This window comes from Callospermophilus lateralis, chromosome 5 (assembly GCF_048772815.1).
Source record: "Callospermophilus lateralis isolate mCalLat2 chromosome 5, mCalLat2.hap1, whole genome shotgun sequence".
Lineage (NCBI taxonomy): Eukaryota > Metazoa > Chordata > Mammalia > Rodentia > Sciuridae > Callospermophilus > Callospermophilus lateralis.
In genome coordinates this window covers 102,855,374-102,878,276 of record NC_135309.1, presented here as the reverse complement: position 1 = coordinate 102,878,276, position 22,903 = coordinate 102,855,374, and the positions used below count along the sequence as shown (strand labels likewise).

Genomic DNA, 22,903 nt, shown 5'->3' with positions numbered 1-22,903 from the left:
TATTCCTCCCCTGCTCCCACTCCCTACCCCACTATGAATCAGCTTCCTTTTCAGAGAAAACATTCAGCATTTTTTTGCTGGGGGCAGGTGGGGATTGGCTAACTTCAGTTAGCATTATCTTTTCCAGCTCCAACCATTTACCTTCAAAAGTCATGATTTTATTCTCTTTTATTGCTGAGTAATATTCCATTGTGTATATATGCCACTTTTTTTTTTTATCCATCTATTGAAGGGCATCTAGGTTGGTTCCACAGTTTAGCTATTGTGAGTTGTGCTGCTATAAACATTGATGTGGCTGTGTCCCTGTAGTATGCTGTTTTTTAGTCCTTTGGGTATAGACCAAGGAGAGGGATAGCTGGGTCAAATGGTGGCTCCATTCTCAGTTTTCGAAGGAATTTCCATACTGCTTTCCATATTGGCTGCATCAATTTGCAGTCCCACCAGTAGTGTATGAGTGTACCTTTTTCCCCTCATCCTTGCCAACCCTTATTGTTGTTTGTCTTCATAATAGTTGCCATTCTGACTGGAGTGAGATGATATGTTAGTGTAGTTTTGATTTGCATTTCTCTAATTGGTAGAGATGATGAGCATTTTTTCATGTTTGTTGATTGATTATATATCCTCTTCTGAGAAGAGTCTGTTCATGTCCTTGGCCCATTTATTGATTGGGTTATTTGGGTTTTTTTTGGTGTTTAACTTTTTGAGTTCTTTATATACCCTAGAGATTAGTGCTCTATCTGATGTGTGAGGGGTAAAAATTTGCTCCCAGGATGTAGGCTCTCTATTTACCTCACAGATTGTTTATTTTGCTGAGAAGAAACTTTTTAGTTTGAGTCCATCCCATTTTTTGATTCTTGGTTTCAATTCTTGCACTATAGGAGTCTATTAAGGAAATATTTGGTGTTTTCAAACAGGAAAACACCAAATATTGAATTTGTCTCTTGGTTGTATTATTCAATCATGACCTTCTAAAGTAAAAATAACGCAAGGATTACTCTTCTGCCTCTTTGGTGAAAATCAGATGATCATAATTGCTTTAATAATGTTAATAGAGGATATAAAGTAGCAGACTGGCTTCTTGGTATTACAGTGGGAAAGCCAAGTGTAAGTGCCAGTTCTACCAGTTACATGCTACTTGACCATGGAAGAGTCAACTGTACCTTGAGACTAGTGTGAAGATCAGTTAAGTTAAAATACATCAAAGTGCCTTCTAATCATAAAATATTACTACTAAATTTTAATGTGATGACAATAATAGTAATATAGTTGCCATTTATCAAACATTTGTTAAAGTCTTGAGTGTGGCAAGTGTTTTACATGTATTATCTTACTTAATTCTTATAACAACAGGAAAAGAAAAAGGGTTATTCTAGTTTTACTGGAAAGAACCATGAGCTAGGTAAAAATGTTACCTAAAAGCAGAAGGTCAGTTTCAGCCCAGGTCTGCCTGGCTTCAGTCTATCATGTTATTATTTTGTTTCACTCAAAAATGTTAACCCAAGGAATTATTAATACCTGAGATATTATTTGATAAAATTAAGACATATAGAATCTGTATTATTCAAACTAAGATAAAACTTCAGTCTTGGGATGATGGTCCTGGATTCAGTTGACAATTTTTAAGTAAACATGGGAGAAAAATCTCAAGAATTTATAAGAGATAGTAGATTGGATATTCATTTTGAGTGCAGCATTGAAGTTTAAGGAAAAATACAGATGGAGATCAAGTATTTGTATTACAAATGATTCGGAAGGAAGATAATTTATTTATTCTTTATGCCTTTAGTCAGTCAAGGTGATGAATTTGAGGAAGGAAATTTTTTAGTTATGAACAATGGGCTAAATTTTTGTGTGTTTTTTAATAGTTTACTCTAGAATTTTATTAATATATTAATAAAGTACTATTTTTGTTAATTTTTTGAGAAATAATGATTCTGTTCAAATACCAGATGAATTCTAAATATTTAGAATTGTTATAAATTTTGTTTAAAAATAGATTAAAAGAATTGGCAAATTTAGAGATTATTAGAAGATTAAGACCAGACCATCAAATGTGCTTATATAATTCTGAGAGAGGCAGGAAGGAAAACTTACTTTATGTATATGTATGCTTCTTATTTTATATCCTTCCATTCCATCTGACATTTTCCATGCATATAGCTTTTGCCACTAAGTTGCTTAGGCCCTCTCTGAATTGCTGAGGCTGACCTCAACTTTTTAATCCTCTTTCCTCAGCCTCCCAAATCACTGGAGTTATAGGCATGTGCCATCACATCTGGCATTGGAAATAATTTTCAGGAAAATGTTTATTGATTCAGAGCATGCAACACATTGAAATATCTGTTTAGTAGGTTTAAAATATGGAAAACATTCTCTTTTTAATCTTCTAAATAAAAAAAAATTGAACATTCTTAAGAGAGTGAGAAAAAAAGCAGAGAGGGAAGGAGAGGGTTAACTGTGGTTTTGGAGAAACAAGCAGATTCTGGAGTGAGTTAAGAATTTCAGCAAACCTAGCAATGATGTTAGGCTGGTGGTACCACAGGCTGTGGTTTGAGAAACACTGTCATTTAACCAAGACAGAATTGGGGCCAAGGGAGAAGAATGTGAGAGATTGCTAGAATGAATCCAGGCTGACTTTTCTCATTTACATATAAGAAACACAGTCAGGAGCTGTAGTGCAGAGGAAGTTGCTATGAGAACTTTTTAAGGTTTCTGGAACATGTGCCGTTTTCCAATATTCATTTTCTTTTTTTTAGCAGTAAGTCTTAAACAAAGGCCTGCCTGCTTATTCTTAGAATTCCTGAAAAAGGAAATAGCTAGAAAGAATTGTTCTATTCTATAGTTAACACAGACGAGGAAAAAAGCCAAGTGGATGACAACTTTGAAGAAGAACTTGGACAGAAAATCCAAGGATATGGGAGTAATGTGAAAGCAGCATGTGACCACAGGGGCTTAACAGATGAGAGGTCCGTTTGGGCTTTCCTCGCTCTCACTCTGTTTTCCATCCAGTATGGACTGTTTAAGTGGTGGCTTTCTGAAGTGATGGTGGCCCCTAGAATAGACTTGTGATATTCACACACTGAACAGTTGTGATCCAACTATTCCAAAGGTGCTGTTGGTTTTTATTAATTTCAGACAACATTTCTTAGGTAGTGACTCCTGTGAATCTCTCAGTGTGGATCTGAATGTTTCTCCCCAAATATCAGTGATCCAGTGTGTTTCTCAATTTTGCTATTTGCGGGAGGGAAAGGGAGGGAGAAGGGGGATAGCATGGATGGTGAAAGGAGACCCTCATCATTATACAAAATACATGTATGAAGATGTGAATTTGGTGTCAACATACCTAATATATAATCAGAGATATGATAAATTATTGTATAATGGTGTATTAAGAATTGTAATGCAAAAGAAATAAATTTTTTAAAAAAGAAAATTTTGCTATTTGCCTTTGGCACTGTTCTTCCCAGAATTTTTTTAATTAATAAAAATGAACATTTATTCTGTTATTATTAAATTATATATAGTAGCACTTTGCATATTGGAAATTACTGTACAACTTTATTTTTTATCTTTTTATTTGTTTTTTCTAGATATGCATGACAGTAGAGTGTACTTTGACATTATATATACATAGAATAAGTATAACTCATCCCAATTAAGATCCTGTTATTGTGGTTTGATATGATGTGGAGTTACATTGTCCATGTATTCATATATAAGGATAGGAAAGATATGTCCAGTTCATTCTACTATCTTTTCTGTTCCCATCTTTCCTCTCGTCCTTTAATTCCCCTTTGTCTAGTCCAATGAACTTTTAATATTCCCCTAACCTTGTTGTGGGTTAGCATCCACATATCAGAGACAACATTCTGCCTTTAGTTTTTTGGGACTAGCTTATTTTAGTTAGCATGATAGTCTCCAGTTTCATCCATTTATTGGCAAATGCCATTATTTCATACTTTTTTATTGTTTGTAATATTCCTTTGTGTATATGTTATATTTTCTCTGTTCACTCACCTAGTTGATGGGCACCTTGGTTGGTTCCATAGGTTGACTGTTGTGAATTGGGCTGCTATAAATGTTGAAGTGGCTGCATCACTGTAGTATGCTGATTTTAATTATTTGATTATAAACCTAGGAGTGGGATAACTGGGTCAAGTGATGGTTCTGTTCCAAGTTTTCTAAGAAATGTTCATAATGCTTTCCATAGTGGTTGCACCAATTTGCAGGCCCACCAGCAATGTATAAGTGAATCTTTCCCCCTACATCCTTGCCAACATTTATTATTACTTATATTTTGATAATTGCCATTCTGATTTGGGTGAGATAGAATTTCAGTATAAAAATGCCAAAGTGTAACAATGAGCCCCATCATTATATATCATTATAACGCACTAATAAAAATAGGCAAATAAAAGGAGGAAAAAAAAGAAAGTCAGGCATGGTGGCACAAACCTGTAATCCCAGCAGCTTGGGAGGCAGAGGCAGGAGGATCGTGAGTTCAAAGCCAGCCTCAGCAATTTAGCGAGGTGCTAATCAACTGATTGAGACCCTGTCTCTAAATAAAATACAAAAAAATTGAGCTGGGGATGTGGTTCAGTGGTCAAGTGGCCCTGAGTTCAATCCCTGGTACCAAGAAAAGGAAGGAAGGAAGGAAGGAAGGAAGGAAGGGGAAGGGAGGGAGGGAGGGAGGGAGGGCCAATGTGTCTTCTCATAGAGCATGTTAAAATAGCAAAATTTAATGTAGTTTAAAAGTGATCTTATCTTTCCTATTATATTTATTTTGTGGCTGTTTTCTTCAGTTGCTTTTTAAAATTTTGTTGTTGTTGTTGACAGTGGACCTTTATTTTTATTTTTTATGTGGTGCTGAGTATCGAACCCAGTGTCTCACAGATGCTAGGCAAGTGCTCTACGACTGATCCACAACTTCAGCCCTTCTGCAGTTACTTTTTGTAGTCACAGGGCTTATTAAGAGTCTTTACTATTTTTTTAATTTTTATTTTTTAATTAGTTACACATGGCAGTATAATGACCTTGACATATCATACATTTGAATCAGAGGGGTTATAATATCTCATTTTTCTGAGTATACAGGATGCAGAATCACATTGGTCATGCATTCACATATATACACACAGTAATAATAATGTCTGTTTCATTCTACTATCCTTCCTATCTCCCCCAGCCCTCCCCTCTCCTCCTATCACTTCTCTCTACCTAATCTAGGGTAACGCTATTCTTTTTTTTTTTTTCTCTCACATCTTTATACATGTATTTTGTATAACATTGAGGGTCTCCTTCCACCATCCATGCATTTCTCTTTTTCCCTCCCTTTCCCTCCCACCCCTCTTCCCTATGTAGAGGTAATCTTCACTCTTAACTGTATAACTCAGATTTGAAACTGTATATTAATTTATTTCTGTACAAGAAGACATCTTTAGTCCCCCAAAATTTTGCTAAGGATCAAAACTCTTTAAAATTAGCCATTAATTTCTATTATAATTACTGTACAAACTATTGTGTTTCTATTAATGGAAAAATAAACTCTTAACCAGGTAGATAGTAATAATATTATGAATATCATAAATACATGAAGTTATATGCATATCATAAAACTGTTAAATGTGAAAAAAGTTCCCATAGCCACCTCAAAATAAATGATGGCCACAGAGCTCTGTGATTCATTGTCATGAAAATATATTTTTAAAAATTTATGTAAATACTAAAATTTTTCCCCCCAAGAATTAAAGGACACTGAGACGAGGTGACTTGTAACTAATGCTAAACATGAAAGATATGATAGAAAAACTTGCTTTATGGCTGGTTTCAGAGATGCTTGCTTATCTGTGGAAGCTATAAAGATAGGATTCCTATATGTGAAAACATAAACTCTTATATAGGAAGAAATATCTTCTTCTTTCAATAGTTGGATGAGTCAAGGAAATTTTTCTTTTCTTTCTTTTTTTTTTTTTTTTTTTTTGGAGTACTGGGGATCTGGGGATTGAACTCATGGACACTTGCCCACTGAGCCACAACCCCAGCCCTATTTTCTATTTTATTTAGAGACAGGGTCTCAATGAGTTGCTTAGTGCCTCGCTTTTGCTGAGGTTAACTTTGAACTCGGGATCCTTCTGCCTCAGCTTACCAAGCCGCTGGGATTACAGGTATGTGCTACCATGCCCAGCTGAAGCCAAGGTTTTTTAAAAGGATGCTTTTAGAGGATTTGGGTTTCTTCAGTAGAAACTATTGGGGGGAAAAATTCTCTTCTGTTCAGAATAGGGGAGGAATCATTTCTCAAAATAGTGATACCACCTAATAATTGAATATTTAAAAATTTTATATACTTACAAATTGAATCTTACCTGAGTAATAGAATTCTTGAGTGAATACTAATAAATGAAAGATGTTATTCATGAAAAATTACCATTCATAGTATGCATACAACACTATTATAAACATTAAAACTCCAAGTTACACCTTTATTATAAACTCTTTTCTCAATACAAATTGTACTTTATCATAATTAGTCAGATTTTATTGTAGTGACACATATATAAACTTTCCCAAGAACAATACTGGATTTATTTCAAATATTTAGAAAAATATTTATTAAACCTATTATACCACTATTTTGAGGAAGCTTTAAAAATACTTAATTGGTACTTATTCAAACATCTAACTATTCATTTGTATTTATTTTAGTTTATGATTGAAATAAAGAATTCTGCAATATCTTGTATACCAGCTGATTGGGTTAAGGTTGGAAGGTAGGTTTAAAAACAATTTTTTTTTTTTATACCTTGAGTTATAATGATGTCTGTATACCTTTCTCCCTTGGATATTCCTATGAAATTTTTAATCAAAGAGATAATTGTAGCAATTTTTATCATTGATTTAAAAATATTTTTCAAAGGTATATCTTTGTTTTCCTTTTTTTTTTGTAAGTTTCCATTTTATTCTTGTAGGTTATTGTACACAAGGAAAAAAGGTTGCAGAACCTTCAATTGTAAGATTAATTTGGTTGCTTGAACTTCTTGATGAATCTGTGCCTGACATTTCTTTTTAGAAGCTGAAATTTCATTTTCTACCTCACTGAACTTCACATTTCTTTATTCTTAATGCTTTCCTTGGCACATAGTTATAATAGTTCTTTACATCTTCTTTTTGTAGCTTATATTTATATCATGAATCGATGATATAAAAGAATCAAAAACAAAATTAGAGAACCACATTGAGATTCTGTCTTTTCTCCTTGGTTAGCATTAATCTTCCAGAGGGGACTCACTTAAAATAGTATTAGAGCAGTGTCTACTCCTGTGAATAGTATCCGTTTTGGATTATTTGTTAGTGCTGTTATTAATAAGTTTGAATGAATCTGAGATGAAAATTTTTTTTATTTACCTAAAACAGTTTTAGAGAACCAAGTAGCTGGTAAACATATAAAGGAACTTGGTTAAAGATGAAGGGAAATTTTGACATGATATGTGAATAATTATTAATTATTTTAATTAGAAAAGAAAACTATTTATTATCCATTGCCAGAACAATAGATGCTGAAGGCACACGCCTGGGTTTGTTTAGCTCTGATACCATCTTTTTTTCCTGTGTTATTAGAGCTGCACTATAGATATGAGTATTGCTGATTTGGGGGAATTTTTGTTTCTTTGTTGGCCTGTTGTCCTTTATCTACTTTTGCTCTGTATTACAGCTAATGAATGGCAATATGTTTTATGAAGAGACATTACTTGTAATCATGTTAGTCTACCTAGAACACTAACTGAAATGCCTCAGTAAATGAATTTTGCCAAAAGAGAAGGCTATGATAAATGTTTGCATAGAAGTCTAGATGATGTAATTTAAAAGCAACAAGGAAAACATAAATCAATGTCAGCATTTGTGAACATTCAGTGGTAAATTGAATAAACAAATAAAATGGTTTGGGGAAAGTTCATTGCCATTTTCTTCTGGTCATCAAGGTCTTGACATAATGACGTATTAGAGTATTATTAGTTGGATTTTGAAAGTGAAAGATCCACACCCGATCAGCAATATGACAAATGAAAGATAACTTGAGTAGTGTATTGCAGGAGTGAGGTAGCAAGCAAAGATCACAGCTCACCCTCACCTTTTCTGCTTGAAGACCTATCATCCTAGTAGTGATGACATTACTTGCAGTAGCAGCCACCTAATACTTGTTGAGTACTCACAACTAGGTACTCTGTTAAGCACTTCTCTTTCACCCTCTCAACTGTATGAGGTAGATACTATTATAGTCCCCATTCTACAGCTGAGGAAAGTGATGTTTAGAGAAGTCCATTCTGTTTGCCCAAAGTCACAATAGTTGGTCAGTGGCAAGATGGAGACCTTGGCCTAGAGTCTTTTCCTGGGACCCCCAGCAGCCTGTATTGTGCTTTTACAACTTGTTAATGAAAAGGGCAGAGATTACTCTCAAGCCCAGACAAGGAGTATGTGGTATTTCTTCCCATCCAGAACCCCTGGGTCCTGAAGAACTCCTTCTAAATTTATGCTTTGCTTTCTTGTGATGCTTTACATTTTTTAAAAAAAATATAAAAAATATGACCTTCACCAGTGTATCTGTCTTCAACCTTTGTCACCTTACTTTGCTGTATTTGCTTCTCATTTTTTTTTTTTAGGTGAGCATTATCACAGTATAATTTAAAGAAAAAAAAAGCTTTTTTTTTTTTTTTTTGCCTATGAAATAAAAATTCTAAAGTCTGACTTTGCCATACAGTTTGAAATACATTTTAAAAAGCTTCCTGAACAAGGTCATATTCTTAGGAATCAGTAGTTCAGGACCATAAAATAATTAAAGAATGTTCTTTATTTACAGCTATTTACTTTCAAGGTTCATCAGTGAATAATAAATAACTCCTTTAATTTTCTGAAGTGATGGCATTGCTGATTCTTATAACCTTGATTTCATATTTATGTTTTTCCCCCTCTTCTAGCACAAAGGCTGTGAGCCGCTTTCACTCTCCTTTTGTTGTAGAAAATTACAGACATCTGAATCAGCTCCGGGAGCAGCTAGTCCTTGACTGCAACACTGAATGGCTTGATTTTCTAGAGTGAGTTTGCAATGATAAATATAATCTGACTTTTTGCTATGAGAAATAGACCGGAAAGTCTTTCCATCAAAAAGAAAAGTAGAGATTACTGCTTGTGACCTGCTATAAAATAGTTGAGTATTTGTGTTCTTGAGTTTTATTTTTAATCCATTGAAACATAAGCTTGTCTTAGTCTTTGGTGAGACCAAACACACATTATTGTTTCTGCACTAACATTTTGTTGTTAATAATGTTTAGTAGAGTCACTTTGAAATTCTACCTTGGAATTTACCTTTCTTATTAAAGACTTCGTGTCTCTTTCAGAGATGGACAGGTTTGGGCTAGTTGCTTTGTTTTTATTATCTCCATTTAATTTTTTTTAATGACTTTATTATGTTTGTTTGTGTGTTTATTTATTTATTTAATGTTGGGCTGAAGATCGAACCCGGTGCCTCACACATGCTAGGCAAGTACTCTAGCCCTTAGCCACATTCCCAGCCCTCCATTTAATTTTTTTTTTTTAAATTTTAACAGCCTGTGTTTTTTTCCCTGCTTGTGATTTTGAAGATGTTTAAGTCTACCAGAAAGTTGAAATGACCACCTTTATACCCTTTGTCTGAATTTATCAAGTTTCAACTTTTTTTTTTAAAGGGGAGAGAGAGAGAATTTTTTAATATTTATTTTTTTAGTTTTCAGTGGACACAACAATTTTATTTGTTTTTATGTGGTGCTGAGGATCGAACCCAGTGCTCTGTCCATGCCAGGCGAGCGCGTTACCGCTTGACCATATCCCCAGCCCTAAGTTTCAACTTTTTGCTGCATTTGTTTTGTATCTCTCATATGTATTTAATGTATATATATTATATGTATATAAAACACATATATATATATATATATACACACATTGTTTCTGAACATTGAAAGTAAGTTTTAGACATCATAATACTTTATCCTTAAATAATTAAGCATAAATCTTCTCAGCATAAGAACATTCTGCTATATAATCTTAAAACCATTACCATACCTAAGAAAAATTAATATTAAGAATATATTTGAATGTCTTGAATTTCCTGAACACCTCCCATCTCTTATTTTTCTTTTTTTTTTTTTTTTTTGGTACTAGATATGAACCCAGGCATGCTTTGTCACTGAGCAACATTCCCAATCCCTTTTATTTTGAGACAGTCTTGCTAAGTTGCTGAGGCTGCCCTTGAACTTGCAATCCTCCTGCCTCAGCTTCCTGAGTTACTGTAATTACAAGCATGTGCCACGATGTCCAGCCCCTTTCCAATTTTTAAATGAAAGATCTAGTTAACTTTCACACAATGCATTTGATTATTATGTTTCTTTAGTCTATTTGAATCTGTAATAGTTTGCCACCTTTTTTGTTTTCATAACATCACAAAAGAATATGATACTTATGGTATATTATTAAATAAAGAAAATGATGTAAAATAATATTGAAATATGACACAACTTATGTGTATATTCATATAATGCACAGCATATAAACATATTTTTAAAGACAGAATGCATATATATGCTAGTGTATTAATTATTAGTTTGCTTATTGACCATATGTATATCTTAAAAGATATATGTGGACACACAAACACACATACAGTGGCCTTTAATTTGCAATGGGATCACATTCTGATAAGCCCATCCTAAGATGAAAATATCATTAATTAAAAAATACAATTAATTCATCTCATAGCTTAGCATATCATACCTGCAACATGTTCAGAACACTTACATTAGCCTATAGTTAGGCATCTTGACAGAGTATCACACCACATATTACTAGCCTGAGAAAAAAAATCAAAGTTCATTCAAAATATAGATTCTACTGAGTGGTTATCATTTCTACACCATTGCAAAGTTGAAAATTTATGATTTGTACCATTGTAAGTTGGGGATCTTCTACTGGTAGACTCATGATGTTAACTGATTAGTTCTAGATAGTGAGATCAGTAGTGATATTAAATCCTCTATTTTGCCAATACATGATTTATTACTTTAGAACTTTATATAATGTGCATATATTACTTTAAAAATAAAGATGTGCATTAAAGTTTTTATTTAAAAAAAATGTTGCCTGAATTTAGCTAGAGCATTTGCAGCTAGAGCCCCATTTAAAAAACAACATTGATTGTTACGCACACTATTTATTGAGCTGCCAGATGGTGTGAATATGATATCATAAAAAAAAGATTAACCTCAATGAACCTGACATCAGAGGATTGAATACCAGCAGTAAGTGTATTATCCCTGACTGAGGTACTAACTGTTGGGCATTAGTCATATTACTTTTGATAAAAATGCTGCAAAACAATCAAGGCTATAAACACTGCTGCCACTAAAATTCTTTCTCAAAACAGGTAACTCTTTTATAGTCTGGAAGATGAAATCTGGATTTTGAGTAATCTTCTCAATTGCAAATTTGTTAAATTTTCTCAGATAATAGCTCCGATATTTTAGAAATGAATTTGAAAGTAAAATGTAAAGTATTTTTTTTCATATTAGCCCCCAATATTTCTGAGCAACATTTGATAATAAACTTCTCTAGTCATCATAATAGCTTTAAGTATCTTCACCTAATTCCCATAGATCCAGCAACCTCTTTTGGCCAGAAATTAATTCACTGTGCTTTGACTTCAGCCTTAAATTTATTGTGATAAGGTTGCATAAACTTGATCTTTAGGATTGTTATCTGAGTTACCCATCTTTCAGCTTGTTGTTTTTCTAAGTATGAATTATCTTTGAAATTTGGTAAGGTGTTGAAAAATAGAAAAAAGCCAATAAATCAAACAAGACTTCTTTAATAAGAGTTATGATGATGTTTAAAGTTTATGATAATTTTCATTTATTCATATGCCTTATTTTATTCATCACTGACATGAGAAAGAACATTATTGTCCATATCAAAATAATTATCTTATCCTTTATTTCTTTTTGTGTTTTTATTAACTGAAATTGTACCCACTGAAAGCTATGTTTATTCTTTCCATCCTGGAAATTAGAATATTATGAGAGACAGTTACCTTCAACCCTGAGGCTGCTGGGTAGTAACAAATCAGGGTGGCTTGTACAAGATCTGAGTAGAGAGTGAGAGTAAAAAAAAAAAACTTAGTGCCAAAATTCTTTGACACCCATGTCCAGAAAGGCAAAGGTAGAAACATCAAATATGACTGTTCTCTAGTAAGAGAGGGTCCCAGGATGAGAAGACCAGGCCTATTTGTAATTAGGACAGGGATGGCATAGTCCAAGGGGTAAATGAGAGGTTAGCTTTCCAACCAAAGCCAGCTCAGGTATAACAAGGCACTGTTACTGGGCAGCCACCTTCCAGAGTTAGGGCCTTACAGCATATGGCATCTTCACAAACTAGGAGGCTTGCTTATGTATGTATGTATATATGTATGTATGTATGTATTTTCCCCTCTTTCTATCCAGTACTGGAGATGAACCCAGGAACATTCTAACTGAGCTACAACCACAGATCTTTCTCATTTTAGAGAGAGAGTCTGGCTAAATTGCTGAGGCTGGCCTCAAACTTGTAGTCATCCTGCCTCTGCCTCTGAGTTGCTGGGATTATAGGTGTGCACCACTGTGGTGGGCTACTAGGAAGCATTTTTAAGGTGGCATCTCAAGACTTCCTGACTGATACTAGGGATGCATTCCTGCTGTGTTTGGGATTTACAGGCTCTTACACTGTTAATGTAATTCATATAATTTATTTTGATGAACTTTAATTCAGTGAGAAGTAGGTAATTAATTATGCTTTGTCTATTCAAAGAAGTGTACTGTGAATATATTTTTTCATTTCACACTTAGTCAACACAAAAATAAAACTAAAACTAAATACTTAAAATGTTCCCAGTTTTCAGAAAATATCATTTTCATAGAATATCATGATAATTCTGGAAAAATCCCAGAAACAATTTTTTTAAAAAATCAAAGACAGTGATCATTTATAGGAATAATTGATCATTGTAATAACAATGGGATATCCTTTTAAGCTATGAAGCATTCTGAAAATGTTTGGAGTTAAGTAACAAATAGACTAAATCTCAACATTTCTGAAAAACGCTTTTTAAGAGAGGTTTTCCAATGTAACTCCTCCCTCCCTTTCATAGCACCATATAACAAAGAGCTCAATTTGAATCTTGGTGTTGCTATTTAATAATTGTGAGACTGTAGCCTTTATTGCTTTAATCTCTCTGAACTTCATTTATAAAACTTAGGTAATTAAATCTACCTTGATGGTTGTTATAAAGAAATATAGGTGCCTTTCTTAGTTACTGGTTAGTAAATATTGATTTTTCACTTTGACTTTTTCTTGGACCTTCTTTGTAGTTAACTTAGTTATCATTATATTCCCTTATTTTCCAAACTTTGAAGAATTTGAGGCTTATCATCACCTAAATTTAAAAATTTTTTAATTAAATAAAAGTTATTAATCCCTCTTGGAAGCAGAATAATTATTATAAGAATTTAAGCTTAGTTATATATTTTATCTTAAAAAGGCAGTTCATCCTAGGCATTTTAAAAAAATAAGTTTTGGATCCTTTTTGTAGTATAATTATATGTATTTCAAATATCTATAACAGATCATTACAAACAGATGTTCACAATTTATATAGTATGGTACACATTGAAATATGATACTATGATACAAGGTAATTGGGCACTTTAGGAAAAACAACAATAACAAAACCACCTGTACACATTCCTACACTTTTCCTGACCAAGTCTTTTAATAAGTCTTTTAAGCTTTTAGATCACCAGCTATTATAGTTTAACTGGCCAAAGATTTGAGACAATGACTATTATCTTTTAAAAAACAAATCTAAAATTAAATTTTTATAAACATTATTCATAGGATAACTGAAAAAAATTACTTTTTCCCCTTGCTTGTCTTTAACAACTATTTATTACCATATCTATTCTATGATAAGAGTGTGGAGTAGACTCTAGGGGTACAAAATAGGTGAGTCTGCCTTTGAGAGGCTTCCAGTTCAGTGTGAGAGGTATTGAAATTGTTATTTTAGGTTTGGATGTTCCTGTATAAGAGGAGCCCAAAGGGAAGCTCACCTGTCTGAGTAGCTTATGATATGTTAGAGCTTAATGCAAATTATTTCTTATATATAAGTTGTTCATTATATATAAGTCGAAATATCATAGTCAGATGAAATGTATAATATAGTATAAATAGTAGGTACCTGTATATACAAGGTATATTAAAAATAAAGGAAGTTCAACCGAGTTCCCATCTGTCTTACTTGTTAGGTATACTGCTTATTTGGGGGGTTCTTACATTAGCATAGCTCTTACAGAGCTAAGACATTAACTTGATTATTTTGTTGTTGTTTCTATAGGAATTTCAGTAAACATTATCACTCTTTGTGTAAAGCAGTGCATCACCTAGCAACCATTGACTGTATTTTCTCCCTGGCCAAGGTCGCAAAGCAAGGAGATTACTGCCGGTAATATCTTTTCTCTCTTCTCTTTATCATTGCTTCAGATGAAATTGCATTATTCAATTAATTCTAGTGTCTTTATTATAAAATATTGCAGTTACTCAAATGTGTCAGATTCTTGGTAAAGTGAAATGTCATACACATAAAGCTTGATTTGAAAAATAACAAATTCCTTTCTTATTCCACCTATTAGTACAATGAAAGCAGATGTTTCTAACTCTAGAAATGAATGTTATATTTTAATTTTTAAGTTTATGTGGTCAATATATTGATAAAGTTTGAGTACCCCTTTCTTATGTTGACATTGATTTGAAGACTTTACATCATTTTAAACTTTATAAAAGCTTGATTAGGGCTAGGACTGTGGCTCAGCAGTAGCGCACTTGCCTAGCATGTGTGAGGCACTGGGTTTGATTTTCAGCACCATATATAAATAAATAAAAATAAAGATCAACAACTAAGAAAAAAATTTAAAAAGAGAAAAGAAAATCTTGATTAGCTAAAAAAGGATTGAAGGAGAATGGACATTTCTGTGATTTTCTCTGTTCCAGCCCAAATTCATCCCATTATTCTTTATTGGCTTTTAAACACTCCAACATGGTTTATTCTCCTTTCCATTGTGGATATTAGTATGAAATAAACCTAACTTTAAATCTTAGCTCTAACTTTTAGGAAAATTTTTTGTCTTCCAAAAGCTTGAGGGACACACACACACACACACATACACACCCTTCAGAAGAGTTAAAAAATATTTAGCTAATTGGCTTATTGTGGGGACTAAAAAGAAAGCCAGTGCCTAGCAGTATCTATTACCTACAGAGTTCTTAGTAGGCAGATTTTGCTATTTATATTCTTTCATGTTTTGGTTTCTTGTCACATTAGAGGGATTTGAACGTACACAGATTTGCACTGTCAGTCAGTTACCAACAGGCATTTTAGAACTGAAACAGTGCAGTAAATGGGAAGGAAGGGAGTAGAATTACATATTCTATTTGTCATCTGTTGTAGAAGGCTTAGAGTCTACAATCAGTTGACTTTAAGAAAGATTGAGGATTGAATCCAGCTTTACTATTCAACTATGTATCCAGGCTTTTTTTTTTTTTTTTTTTTAATTTTGAGACAGGATCTCACCTTGCTAAGTTGCTGAGGACACTAGCAGTCTGGTGTTACTTAATTCCATTCATGGGTCGAGGTGATGTATTCTTCTGTCTGATGAGCAGCCTTAGCTATTTCAGTCCAACACATATCTGTCCACTGTTCTCAGACCACTACCTCAGAAAGCAGCCAGCACCCACAGGGGAAGACTGGCCCTTCCATGGGCCTTGGTCCTATCCCAGATCCTACCTGGTAATTCTTTGCTGTCTTGTTAGTTTTTAGGTGCCTTTGGGTAGCTCTTTCCTATACTTTGTCTAGCTTTTCTCCTTGGCTCAGTAGGAAGATTGTTCCAAGTTACCTAGTTTGTCAGTGAAACATTTTAGGACATTTCATTTTGGCATTTCACATATCAAAAACTGCCCAAATTGGGCACTGCATATATTAAGAAGAATCAATCTAAAAAAAATCTAAATAAATTATACCATAATCTTTCAGTAGTCTTATCAATCTGTTTTTTGGCAAAAATTAAACTGAATGTAAATAGCCATGAAATAGGAGATTTCTATCTAAAATTCATTTTAAGTAGTATATAAGTATCCTAAGTTTGTTTTTCTTAAATTTCCAGCTTATTGAAAGACATTAGTGCTTTTGAACTGTTTTATTTTAATTCAAATTGATTATTTGCAGTTATATTCAAAATGTGTTACCCTATTTCAGTTATATAAACCTTGAAAACCAGAAAACTATGAAGTAAAAATGTGACATTTGCCAGTTTTAAATTCTTACTAAGGGTTTGGGGGTATAGTCCAGTGGTAGAACACATGTCTAGCATTCATGAACCCTTGGGTTTGATCCCCAACATGCCAAAACAAATAAGCAAACACATGTACACACACATATATAAGATACATATAATAATCTGTAAAATTATTTATAAAATGGACTTTAAAATATTAAAAATAAGAGTCTGTTGGATCAGATGGTATTGGTCAAATTGATTTTCTTATGTGTACTGATGGTTTAAATATACTGTTGAGTTCAAAATAGTTGAACAATGTTATATTACAATATAACTTTTTTTTAACCAATATGATGTGTCTATAAACATAAATTTATAGACGAAGGTTGGGAATAGGAGACACCAAACTGATCTCAGTAATAACATCTGGGGAGAAGTCCCAGCAGGGCTGGCTCAGGGGACAGGATAAATAGATAATACTGATAAGATATAATGGGTGATAAGATATGAAGGCTTGGAAAACTGATAAGATTCACAGGCTTAAAAAAAATGAGATGCCTTAAAGATAGACATCTCATTCTCAGATAAAACCTTTCTCACTTAATTACTCCTTACAAATTCTTTGACCCCCATCTACACATTATTTTACTCTAGTCAGGCTCCTCTCTACCCTGCCTCTCTTTTCCTTCTTCTTCTTCTTTCTTTTTTTAAAGTGCTGGGGATAAAACCCAGGACCTTGGAAATGCTAAACACATACTCTGACACTGAACTATGCTCCCATCCACCCAAAATAATATTTATATAAAAAAGTGAAAGATATAAATGATCATAGAAATTAAACAGAATATGAAAATTTTAGATCATTCTGTATTCAGTCCAACACATGAGATTATTAATACTAAGGTAATTATTAAATATAGAAATAATTTTATGATTTACTTTATCATGCTCATTACTGAAAATAATTCAAGTAGTGATAATCTGAACTGTTACTTTTAGTAATGAAAGTATGTTTGATCTTAAACAACAATAGAAAAAAAAAGGGTTGTGAAAAGGTCATCTGTAGTCTTGGAGCCATCAGAAGACTACTAAGTTTGTGCTTCAGCGCACAGTTATTCCCAGTTATTATTTTATAGTTAAAATTCTACTTTTATACTCAAAGCCTTATTCTGGCTCTTAATGTCTATGTTTAAGGTTTTGCTGTCTATCTTAGTAACTGGGTACTGAAATTTTTCATGCTGAGAGATTTTTTTTTAAAAAGCTATTTTCATGCCTATAAATTGAAATCTAACTTTTTTTGCAGGCCAACTTTACAAGAAGAAAAGAGAATCATGATAAAAAATGGAAGGCATCCTGTGATTGACATGTTGCTGGGAGAACAGGATCAGTATGTTCCCAATAGTACAAATTTATCAGTAAGTACCACATTTTAAGAAAAAATAAGTAAAAGATGATAACATTGATTCCAGCTTTTTGGAATATCACATAAGTATTTTTTTAATATTTATTTTGTAGTTATACTTGGACACAGTACCTTTATTTTATTTATTTATTTTTATGTGGTGCTGCGGATTGAACCCAGAGCCTCAAACATGCTAGTGAGCCCTCTACCGCTGAGCCACAACTCTAGCTCCATAGATATTTTTTTCCCCATAAATATTTTTTATAATTTAAAATTATCCAGGTTTTAACTTTGGCTTTAAATGGACTAATCCTGGGTATGGTTTCATATTCACTATTAAGTATGGAATTAATTCAATTTCTAATGAAAATTTATTCATAGATGGAAAGATTTAGCAACTAAAGAGGATTATCTTAGTTCTCCTAGGTAACACAATAACAATATTTACCAATACCCAAATATGCTGATGAGATTGGAATCACAACAGGGTTTTGTAAATTCCTATTATCATATAGTGTTATATGCTTTGTGGTGTGTTCCACTATTTTCAGATGCTCTGGGAAAAAAAGATAAAACAGATGCTTCACCTTATTTCCATGATAATTTTCATTATATGGGCTCGAGTTCTCTATAGAACATTAATGACCCTACATACTTAACTCATTTAGCACATACTTACTGAGTGCCTCAGGTAGTTAAGTGAGTATTAGGAACAGAGAGTAGTAAGCTATTTGGAACTTTTCCCTGCCCTTGCAGAGCTGTGGCCTAGCAGAGAAGATGGACGGACTAATATAGTACAGCTTAGTTAGTGCCAGAATGTTGTTAATCAATGTGTTCTGGGGGAACAGGTAACAGGTTGACCTAACCTAGTGTGGGAAATATGAAGAAGGTTCCCCAAGGTGACATACAGACTGAAGAATGAGTCAGTGTAAGCTAGGGAGAAGCGGGGAAATATGCTACATAGAGGAACCAACCTGGCAGAGACTGGAAGTAAGGCGGACCAGGGTGAACTTAAGGAACTGAAAGATATTGAGTGAGATAAGAGCACAGAGCATAAGAAAAGATGTGTTTAAAGATAAGGAAGAGGCCAGTTTACTTATAGGTTTTGTTCAGAAATGTACATTCCTAAAAGATTGAGAATACTAGCAAGAGAGTGAATTGGGAAAAATATGAATTGTGGCAGGTGTGTGAGTTACATTGAAGTTACATTATCAGAGCTAAGCAGAGTCAAATACTAAAGTGGTAAGGATAGATTTTTATCCAGTAATACTGTTGTAATAGGGAAAAGAGCCCAGCCATGACTTTGACTTGACTAATTTGTGCAGAGGCTAAAGGGAGAATGAGAAATTGGCAGGGGAGTGAACTGAAAGGAGTGGGGTGAGATTGGTTAATGTGAAACCTGTCTGAATTTGTTAACCTGTACTTATACCACACTTCAAAGAGCTAGCTCTTATTCCTTGAGAGGACAGTCTGGGTGGTAAAAGATATATATCTCAAAGAGGCAGAGAAAGAATTTAGAATTGTAAGCTTTCTAAAGTAACTGCTCTAAGAAAGGCCTTAGTGGTCTATCTGCCTATCACCAAGTTTGTGCTGGAACAAATAGTAAATTCTCCTGGCAGCACTGTATTTTCTCAGGCAGACACTGTAAGAGAGTCTGGTTCTTCTAAGGATGCCATCTTGAGCTGTTGAAAACTATGCTAGTGTTCACATATTTTTAATGAGGAGGGTGGACTAAATTATTTGTGTTCAGAGTTTATAATTATTGAGGCTGAAGTTGAGACTTAGTTGAGAAAAGGGCAGTGGTGCTGACTAGTGGTTGATCAAGGAGACAGCCTTCATCAACATTAAAATAATGTGCGATTGGGGTCAAAGAATATGTAAGGAATAATTGAGAGATTATATCTGAGAATGAGGTGCCGGTCTTTAAGATTTCAGAGGAGGTATTCTTTTGGGTGATGGTAGGATCTAGGTAAGCCTTGGAAGGTGGGTAGCAGAAGGAAGAAGGTATTTGGAAATGAGCTCAAGAAAGAGAATGTGGGAGTCATCCATGTGAATGTTGAGATTGTCGAAGGTACCAAGGGATCTTTTGTGGAAGATGATAGTGATCCAGGTGTCAGAGATTATAGGGCATGGACACTGGTGACATAAGGTTTCTAGGTGCCTTCAGTGAGGATAAGCAGAAGTGGTAAGGCCTAAAGAAGCAAAGAAAGACTTCTGAGTCCTAAGTTGCATTGGGTAGGTTGTGGCTCAGCTCCCAAAGAGAGGACTGCAAGGGAGTTTCCATCTAAGTCAGTGTATGAAGGAAATGTTAAGCAAATGGTTAAAAATATACAAGTATCAAGAAATATTTCTGAAGACAATGAAGAATTAAGATGTAGTGGGGCAGTCAGATAGTAGACCAGAACTTCAGGGAGTTGGGACTATTACAAAATATTCCATCTTGGACCATGACTAAGGGGGAGAGACATGTGGCATGGTGAATTTGGCTGGTCACAAGACTGGTAATCTAGTTTCATGTTGCATTTGATATTATACAAAAGCTTATTGGTAGTTTGTAACCCTATTGTCTTAGTTGATTCAGGCTGCCATAACAAAACACAATAGATGGGGTAATTTGTAAACAACAGAAATTTATCTCTTGTAGTTGTGGAGGCTCAGAGGTCTAAAATTGAAGTCTCGGTATCTTGTGAGGCCCTGTTTCCTGGTTTGTAGATGCTACCTCACTGTGTCCTCACATGGTAGAAGACTTCACAGATCTCTCTTAAGCCCTCATGACCTAATCACTTCCCAGAGCCCCCCACCTTCTAATGCCATCATCTTGGGAGTTGGAATTTCAGCATATGAATGTGGGGGTGGCAGGGAGACACAAATATTCAGACCATGGCAATCCAAGGACCACTGTCTGTAAATTGTTTATTCTCATTAGAAAATTTGTCTATTACTTAATATATCAAATAAGACAATAAGTACTGATCCTTTCATTGTCTTTAGAAAGACATAATTCCCTTTTCAGTTCCCATAATAACAATGGGGTATAACTTTTCTTGAGTAAGTAATATAGTTTCAATAGATAATAGCTTGGTTTATATTTAACTTATTAGTCACATAAAAATCTTTTCCTGTTACTGGGTTCCCATGGTCATCAGCTAGATCCCAAGTATGTTATTCTTGACCCACCGACCTACCTACCTTCCTTCCTTCCTTCCTTCCTTTCTTTCTTTATCCCCCCCCTTTTAAAAAAAAACACATTATTACTATTTAATTCAGAAAGATTTGAAGAACTAAAATAACCTTCTAATTACAAGGATGTTTTAAAGAAATATTGCACTCATATTTAAATCTTTACAAAATAAATGGAATGATTTTTTTTAACCATCAGGCACCTCAGAATATTCCAGAATATTCATTTCTTTTACATATGCTTTTTCTGACTCGAGTAGGAGTTGATATAAAACTGTTGCTATGGTGAAGTGTATTCTATTTTTCAGGGTATAAATTTATATATAGGGATAATGTTGAGAAAGAACTTACTATGTGAAATTCACTGAATATTATGGCTATTAGTTTATAAAATATGCCCTAAAAATAATTTCCTCAAAGTTGAATGGCATTATTCCTTTGATAGCCATTTAGTTTTAAGAAATAGTCTTCCATACATGTAAATTATAAATATGATTGACTTTCTGGATTATGTATTATATGAAATTATTCCAGTGCTACTGAACGAACCAACTTTCTGCCCACTTTTCTTCTCCCCATTTTAAGAATGCTTTTTAAGCCCCCTGCCCCCACCCCCACTTTTTCTTCTTCCGTAATTCATTGTGTAATCTAAGTATTATATTGATTTGGCAGCTTCTGGATCTTCCTACCTTCAACTTGCCCCTCTCCAATCACTCTCCACTCTGTAGACAGCCATAGGGCCTTTTCTAACCTGTCATATCGTTCTCCCATTTGAATCCATGCTATATGTTCCAACCATATAGACTTCTTACACTTCCCAAGTATCTGTGGGACTTGGCAGATGGTGTCTGCTGCCTGGAATGTCATTTTTCTCCACCTCCCCTCTTCTCACCCACACTCACAACCCACTCCACCCCACTCTCTAGCTAGCTCCTGATAATTCTTCCAGTTTTGTCTTGGATGTACCTTCTTACATGAAGCTTTCCCTTACCGAGGCTGGGATGGGCACCCCAGTCTCATACCTACCTATGTTTCTTTCTTGGTATCTATTCCACTAAATTATAATTTCTTTTTTTTTCATTTGTACTTCCTAGCAGACTATAAGCTTGAAGAGAACGAGGAATATTTCCCTCTTTTTGTAGGTGTAATTTCAGTATTAATCACACATCTCTAGCACATAACAGAAACCTAATCAGATTTGTTAAATAAGGATTAACTAGAAGCTTCAGTAGTCTCCAAGTCTCACTTTAAAATTTTGCCTTTTTGTTCCATAAAATGTTTTTTTTCAGGATACTATGGGGTTTGGGTCAGGCAGGGGTTGGGGATGGGTTCACATTGCAGAATAACTGCCCTGTAGAACTAGAAGAAAAATTTTGGATTTTGTAGTACAACATCTCTTCATCCTTGTGAATAAAATACATCCCAGAATAAGGAAATAACCTTCCATAGGTTGCCCAAGTTGGATAGTCTTAGACTCTTTCCTCAAGCATAGATGTATTCTACAGCAAACCAGTGCTTTCCAAACTTTTCACTTCACTGAACCTAGAAAATGGTAATATTTTGATGGTTCACTGGAATCAAAGGAGAAGGTAGAGGTTGCTCAGAGCCAAAGGAGATTGGGCCCAGAGACTGTGGTCACCCAGCCCCATCTGCCACCTTGAGGATTAATTGGTCAGAGTTGTGACACACCTCCAACACTATGAAAAACCAAGACATACTCCTTGGGAACTTTCACTATAAGACACTGCAGTCTCAACCCTTCGTGATTGTTTGTTTATTAAACCAAACAGCTTTCTTTCTATTAAATAGATTTTGATAGCAATTAAAATTGAGGATTTGTTTGTGGAGTTCTTTTATTTTGTTTTTAGCATAAGTAATATAATTCAACTTATTTGGAAGGGCATTGGGGGTGGGACTGAGTCAAATGTGCAGACTAAGAAGA

At 34.1% G+C, this 22,903-nt stretch overlaps 2 protein-coding genes across 2 annotated transcripts in view; one reads left to right on the top strand and one right to left on the bottom strand.

Moving 5' to 3' along the window:
• Positions 1–22,903, bottom strand: part of Dhfr (dihydrofolate reductase) — a 216,281-nt gene that overhangs the window by 133,854 nt on the left and 59,524 nt on the right. The gene's annotated exons all lie outside the window — the stretch shown is intronic.
• Msh3 (mutS homolog 3) overlaps positions 1–22,903 on the top strand; it is a 188,163-nt gene that overhangs the window by 114,459 nt on the left and 50,801 nt on the right. The window contains exons 16-19 of the mRNA XM_076857073.2: positions 6,703–6,767; positions 8,970–9,086; positions 14,444–14,551; positions 17,683–17,794. Coding sequence (XP_076713188.2) covers positions 6,703–6,767; positions 8,970–9,086; positions 14,444–14,551; positions 17,683–17,794 — 402 coding nt within the window. The remainder of the gene's footprint in view (positions 1–6,702; positions 6,768–8,969; positions 9,087–14,443; positions 14,552–17,682; positions 17,795–22,903) is intronic.